General features: G+C 42.6%; 1 protein-coding gene across 10 annotated transcripts in view; it reads right to left on the bottom strand.

Annotated features, from left to right (window-relative positions):
- Window positions 1–7500, bottom strand: part of LOC147018191 (splicing regulator ARVCF-like) — a 163196-nt gene that overhangs the window by 82 nt on the left and 155614 nt on the right. For all 10 annotated transcript variants that reach the window (XM_085897640.1, XM_085897650.1, XM_085897645.1 and 7 more), the window contains one exon: window positions 1–1646. This exon is cut by the window's left edge and continues 82 nt beyond it. Coding sequence is in view for 1 of the 10 variants with exons in the window: in XM_085897650.1 (XP_085753776.1) it covers window positions 1638–1646 (9 nt within the window). In the remaining 9 variants the exon portion in view is untranslated. The remainder of the gene's footprint in view (window positions 1647–7500) is intronic.

Raw genomic sequence — 7500 nt, 5'->3', positions numbered from 1 at the left:
AACCATCATTGCTGTATCAGGAAATGCAAAAATAACTTTTCTTGACTTTTGAAAAAGTTAGAAAACAAGGCACGGGACTTAAGCAAAAAGGAACCTCTATCGAGCTGTCATGAACCCAAGATTCACCACCCCCCACCCCCCACCCCCAACCCTGTATCCTTTAAATGGAGACATCCCACCCGACGAGGTGCTCTGTGTGCCAATGGTCTGATATTGATGAAGGTGCTTTGTAAAAAATATAATTAAAATGTGTCGAAAATATTATTTGTTCATAATTATCGACACTCAAGATCATAATAAAACATTTTAAAACTTGTTTATTTTTTGTTTTTCAAACCACAAATTTCACAATCATTTTATAACCGTTGTCTTTCACGCATTTAAACTAGTGGGGAGCTCCAAGGAAATAAATGTTTCAATGATTGTGGTGACGAAAGTACCGGTGAAATGCATGCACATTGGTGTGAGCGGACAGCTCAACTTCCATTGGGTTCATTTGTTTTGTACACAAAGTCAAGGCTCGTGGGAGGAGCGAAGTCACAGAGGGGAGAAGGCAATGCACCGACAGTGGGGTAACACGTGAATGCAACAACGGGATTAATGAAAATGAGGAGAGGTAAGAGGGAATGAATCGAAGAAAGCTGCAAGTGGATGGGAAGTGAAAGAGGGGGTTCGAAGGGTCGGGGAGGGGGTATCAATCAGTCATATCGTAAGGAGAGAAGACATCACGGGTTGGGATGGACGATTCACTTTATGCGTTTGTTTTTCCTCATTGGTTGGTGAAGCTGCCTGTCTTTTGAAGCTGCCTGTCTGTCTTTTGGCTTGTTGAGAGGCTAATAAACCACTTTGGTAATGACATAGTCCTTAAAAAGTAGTCAACGGCACAGTTAACCGAAGCAGTTTGACGTGTATTTTCATTTGCATTATTCTGCAGTTGACAGTAGACCAGCGTTGTCAAATACAGTATAATGTTGTGTTGATGGGGTATAGTGTAGTAAAAGAGTAAAAGTGTTCAATTCTTATAAATGAAGATGAAATGTACCATGGTGCAATACAATAAGCTTACAACAGTCAACTCTCATGAGAAAACTGTGATGGGGTACTTTACAGTACGTTCCACGTTAGTGTTGTATTTTGTAGTGTTGTGAGTTAATTACAGCACAATAAGCAATCCAAACGTTTTGCTTTCCATAAAACTAGAAGCGAATCTAGCCCGTGCCTTGTGCAACGTTTGATTAAAACCGTTAAAGTATTTCAACAGAAAAAAAATCACAGGGATAGGGGGTGATGGCATCAGAGAAAGGCACATGAAGAAACATGGCAATGGCATAATCAGTGACCATAATGCAAATATAAAATGTCAGACAGGAGGAGAAATTCAATTACAAAACCCACAAAGACCCTTTAAACTAAAACACCACTAATAAAGCTTATCAAACCTTGCGTGTAGCAATTATTTAACTGGGTTACGATTAGTGTGGTTATCAAAAAGCACTGCAGTCTCTTCAAACCCACCTCTTAACTTCCCTGCTCACATTCCCTCTTTTACCAACTGCTCTTTCCTTCCATGCAAATGCGCGAAAAGGCATCCGAGTGAAGTGCTGGAGGAAGCCGTAGGACGACATGTTCCATTGGGTTCATTTCTCCTGTCATGTGAGGAAAAAAAATATAAAGAGGGAATATGGAGGGAGTGAGGGGTATAACATTTAATAACTGTCATTCAAAAAATAAATTAAAAAAGGCAATTTTGATGCAATGTGCACGACATTCACTCTTCTCTTTAAGATTAAAATCTCAATATATTGGTTTCCTTTACATCTCTCCCCTCTGAACCCCCCCCCCTCCCCACCCTGCTCAATCACTCTCTTACTCTTCCAACTGCTTCCTCCCTCACTCTTCCCCTCAACCACCTTCCCCTTCATCTATCTCATTCTGTCTTTAATTCTGACACACACACACACACACACACACACACACACACACACACACACACACACACACACACACACACACACACACACACACACACACACACACACACGTGATTTTTCTCTGTTGTATTTTTTTCTGAATGTTTACTTCACACCACCTTCTATTGTAGTATTTTTCTCTACATCGATTATATTTATATCCCTTTGTTATTCAACAACTTTCATTCTGTCATTGTCATTTCTACAAAGTTGTCTCGATTTGTCTTTGTACATTTTATGGTCAATCATATACAGGATTACTTCCAATTGTTTGATTTGGAGTTCCTCGTGATAATCCTCTCAAATTAATCTCTTAACAATTTCAAAAATCTCTTTCAGTTTTTTTTCTTTTTGAAAGGTATTTATGTTTTATTTATTTGTATGCAGCCTTTGGCTGCTTGGCTGCATCATTTTCTGGGGGCACAGCTGTGCCGCTGATGCAATGCCCGTTACTAGTATGCAGGTACTCATTTTGCCAACCTCGGAAGGATGACAGGCTGAGTCAACCTTACCTGGTGTTTATTCAACGGCTCGACAGGGGCTTGAACTGAAGACCCTAGGTTCTTAAACCAGCCCACCTTAACGTCAAGCCAACACCAGACTTTGGTATTGATGTTGATTCTTCTGTTATTAATTCCTGTAATCCACAGATGTTGATGACCTGAAATCTAACCAATCATTTACAATCTGTTGTGGTGTGTCCTTAACTACATGTTAAGTCCATGTCATGTTACACTACATGTTACAACTACATGTCCATAATTATGTACTTTGTGTCTTTGAGAGTCAATTGGTAAAGTGTTCAAAATATAGGTGATTATGCTTTGGCCATTATGTTGCATGTCTATCATTAATTCTTTCATTTAATCCAAACGGGTAAGCAGTTCTTAACTCCAATTCAGAGAAGTTCTGCACACTTAAGTGTGATCGCTTTGTCTTCCATGCCATCCTTTCTCCAGCCATGGCCCCTCATCTTTTTGATGAGCAGATCTCTGAAGCTCACGTTTTTACAGTATCCAAAAGTGATGAGTGATGAGTTACGAGTAACGGACAACCAGTAGCTTTATTTGGTTTATCGTTCTGCTCCTCTGTGCATTCATTCTGATGTCACAACTCTGCAGAGTTTCCCCAACATATTGCATCGCACAGAATGAAGACCTAGTCTTCCTCCTGAAGGCCAATGACAAATGGAATGCACTCTAATCTTTCTAGAAAATGAAGGAGTTTGTCAAAATCGGTGGTGCAAGAGTAGTTTTGTGCACCGAACTTTAAAAACAGGAAGCCTTCCAGCAATTTTCCGACACTGATTTTTTTTTACTCCAAGGTCAAAGACCTTACTCTGGTGAACCAAAATTTTGTCAAGGGCACCATCAAATATTTTATTTCCAAATCAGATCCCCACTAACTGCTTCCAAGCTAATCAAAACCACTCTAAGAACGTCACAGATTTACTTCTTAACCAATGATCCACAAGGCCAACAGCCCAGACCACTCACTTTGTCAATTTCATTGAGAAACAAATTTTCTGTCCGTGTCCCGAACATGCTATCTCTGCGTCCAGCGTCCTGGGTTCATGGGAACTCACTTTGGGTGCCGAGTGATCCAAAAGCTCCCACTCCCAACCAAATTCCGTTTATGGCAGCCGATTTCCACACTGCATTTGAAAAGCTGTGCACGCAAGCAAAGCTCAACATTCACTTTTCAAATGACGGGAGAACAGAAGTAAGAATTTTGATGCCAAATTTTGGTTGAAGTAGCTCGGAGCTTTGGCTCTGAGTGAAACCAAGAGTGCAACACAATTAACATTTTTAAAGTCCATGAAATAACTTAAATTGATAGATTAACAGAAACTTATCCCGTCCCTGGGGACGGGTACTTTTGCTTGTTCATTATAAAACCCGATTTATTACAGACAGTTTAGATCCCGATCGAAGTACGAGGCGCATTCTCACTGCTCGGGTGTGCTTTGAGGTTAAGTCAATTAGAACTGGCTATCTGCAGACGAAGTCAGCAGTGCATGGTCTCCGCTCTGTGAAACAGTCTTAAACCCCACAGACAGTCTTAAGTGTACAGAGAAAAGCCTTATCTACAGGATTGGCATGTTGGCTCGTCATGTGATGAAGAAGCACTTTTCATTCACTTCAACCTCCCATGTTTTATCCTTTTCCTGTATGTTTTTAGCCTTTTATTTTATGTCTGTTGAGGTTCTCAGATAGGGATGGATGGGGGGAGGGGGTGAGGGGAGGTTCTCAGATAGAACTAGAAGGGCACTCGGTCGAGCGCATACCTCCGCCACATACCTCCGCTGTCAAGATTTAGTGGTGAGAAAGGGTAAGGCCATCTCATCCGGTGTCCCCCCCTCGTCTGAAGCTGGATTGGGTCTGGAGCAGGTGAAGGTGTTACCGGGCAGAAAGGTGGCCCGTGATTATCTGCATCATCGGGAGTCAGGGTTCCAATGACTCTGTGAGTGCTTGAGGCAGCGGCCATGGCATCTGGGCATTGGCTTACTGCCACAGACAGCAATGTCCACCTGAGAGACATGGAAGTTGGATGGGCCAATGGCGAGATTATAAAAAGTAGGAGTCTTTTGTTCACATTCTCTCTGCCTTAGACCTCCGCTGACCTTTTTCCTGTAGGCTGGACAACTGCTCACCCTCACCCTACTTGCTGTGTCTGAGCCTCACTGGCTCTGAGGGAAGAGGACTTCAAGCTGTGCAACAGCAGCTCTCCATGTCACCACCCTGAAAACTTGGTCCAATTCTGTGTGAATGCACATGGCACCTAGCTGTTTAGTTAATTCACTGTCTGTTCAGTGTATATTGGATTCGCTATATACGAGAGATCCCTTATTGTCGGGTTTTCGGCGTGTGTGTGTGTGTGTGTGTGTGTGTGTGTGTGTGTGTGTGTGTGTGTGTGTGTGTGTGTGTGTGTGTGTGTGTGTGTGTGTGTGTGTGTCTGCAACGTGAGGCTCCACAGCACGAACCAGCGAACCAATTTCGATGAAACTTTGCCAAAAGGTGGAATATATACTGGGAATGTGCGCGTTTGAATCTCGTTGCCTAGCAACCACCCGGTGCTGTGCAGTGGCCAAAAAACCGCGTACAGTATTTTCAATACTTGTCCTTCAGTTTTGAATGTTGAGACTTCGGAATTAAACACTTCGAGATATTTAGAAAATTTTACTTGAGCCGATTTTTGATTGAGGTTTTATTTTTCAAATGGTAGTCCTTCAAAAACCGGGTGTCTATTTACGGTCATTTAAGGTGTGTATACAGTGTTTGTAAGGAACTACACTGTCGTTCCACCTTCGATCTCTCCTCGATCCAAACGTTATTGACCAAAGTGAAAAGGATCCAAAATAAATGGAATCACCGGCATTTCTGTCTTTGTGGATTTCTAATAATATGTTTATTTATTTACCGAAAACGATTCCACGATCCACACCCCACCTTCAATTATTTATTTGTTTACCAAAAACAATTCCACGACCAACACACCACCTTATTTATTTCCGTAAACGATTCCACGACCCACACACCACTACCAATTATTTATTTATTTATTTACCGAAAACGATTCCCCACCCGCACACCACCTCCAATTATTTATTTATTTATTTACCGAAAACGATTCCCCACCCGCACACCACCTCCAATTATTTATTTATTAATTTACCGAAAAGGATTCCACGACCCACACGCCATCTCCAATTATTTATTTATCGAAAACGATTCCACGATCCACACACCACCTTATTTATTTATTTCCCGAAAACGATTCCACGACCCACACACCACCTCCAATTATTTATTATTTAAAGTGGGAGTGGTGTAGGAAAGTGGGCGTGGCTTGTGGGAAGTGGGCGTGGCCTATGAAAAATATTGGGTGGCTCAGGAGGTGTGGTCAAACAAGAGCATTGAGAGAAGTTTATCGGGTTTTCCGTGTGTGTGTGTGTGTGTGCATGCGTGCATGTGTGTGTGTGTGTGTGTGTGTGTGCGTGTGTGCGTGTGTGCGTGTGTGCGTGTGTGCGTGTGTGCGTGTGTGCGTGTGTGCGTGTGTGCGTGTGTGCGTGTGTGTGTGTGTGTGTGTGTGTGTGTGTGTGTGTGTGTGTGTGTGTGTGTGTGTGTAACGCGAGGCTCCACAGCACAAACAAGCAAACCGATTATTTTTCAAATGCTAGTCCTTCAAAAATAGGGTGTCTATTTACCATCATTTTTTATGAGGAGTGCCAGTTGGCAAAATACGCAATAGGAAAAATCTTGCCAGGCAGAGGAACAATTGTATGTGAACCAATATGTCTTGGCAATGAATCTTCGTCGGTGGATCGGTCAGAATGAAAAGCATCGTATCCAGAGCTTCGATCCTAGCGAATCCCTCGTCGCCTACCGGCTTGTTTACATACTTGTCTGTCTGTCGTTCTGAGGTCCGTCCATTTATGTTGTCCCATCTAATAATAAATTATTCTTAGCTCTAAAAAACAAGTGACCACCTGGCTCTGCATCGTGCCACACCGGTTAATTGGGCTTTTCCCTGGGGGATCAAATCAAGTAACGGCATCATGACACGGAGCATACGTATATTCAAATGCGAAGCATCATCACTGAGGGTGCCCGTCTTAAATTTAGTCTTTTAAAGGCAGCATTCACAAAGCGGATACTGTGCCATTTGTGGACCATGTGAAAAGTGTGGGAATTAGCAGTGATGGTGAGGGGCCAAAAACATGACAATCTTACCTTGCTCTCCTTTTTATGTCTCTTCACTTCACCTTACTTAACTTGTCCTCCATCCATCCATTGGGACCATACTCTGGACAGAGCATTGATGCTGCCTAAGCAGTCTCCTTGGCTATTGGACACAATCACGGGTCGCCACTCCGACACAGTATACCAGCAAGCTGGCACTCATCTTTGCCGACTGCAGAAGGATGACAGGCAGAGTCAACCCCACCTGGTATTAATTAAACAGCCGAGTGGGATTTTAACTTCCGATCCTCGGATCCCAAGCCCACCACCCTAACCATTAAGCCAACACCAGGCATACTTGTCCTCTCCTGCCCTTCATTCTCTCTTTTACATCAGTCTTTTATTTTAATTATCCTTATTACCCTTGTCAAAGAAGAGGGTATTGCATTTGGATCCATTTGTCTGTCTGTCTTTCCGTTTGTTACTTGGAATATTTTATTCTTTTATTTTTTTACAAGCATGTTGATCGCCTCCATTTGTTTGTGTGTTTGTTTGTCTGTCTGTCTGTCTGTCTCTGTGTGTTTGTCTGTTCAATCGCCTCCAGCCAAAACCGCTCAACCGAACATTAAAAAATTTTCAGCGATTAATGTCACCGACCCTGCGACGATCACGCATTGAAGTTTCGTAAAATTTGGTCGACTGAAAAGGTCGGTGAGTGGTTGAGACAAAGGAGAGGGAATATGTGGGAAGCCAATTCTTGTTTGTCTGTTTGTTTATCTGTGTGTTTGTTTGTCTGCACAGAACATTCGTGTTTTTCTTCGCAACCGCTTGTCGAACTACAGAGGCCG

This window comes from Eptatretus burgeri, chromosome 10 (assembly GCF_056783735.1).
Source record: "Eptatretus burgeri isolate ZD-2024b chromosome 10, Ebu_testis_v1, whole genome shotgun sequence".
NCBI lineage: Eukaryota > Metazoa > Chordata > Myxini > Myxiniformes > Myxinidae > Eptatretus > Eptatretus burgeri.
The sequence above is the reverse complement of the archived record's forward strand: the minus strand, read 5'-3'. Positions and strand labels throughout refer to the sequence as shown.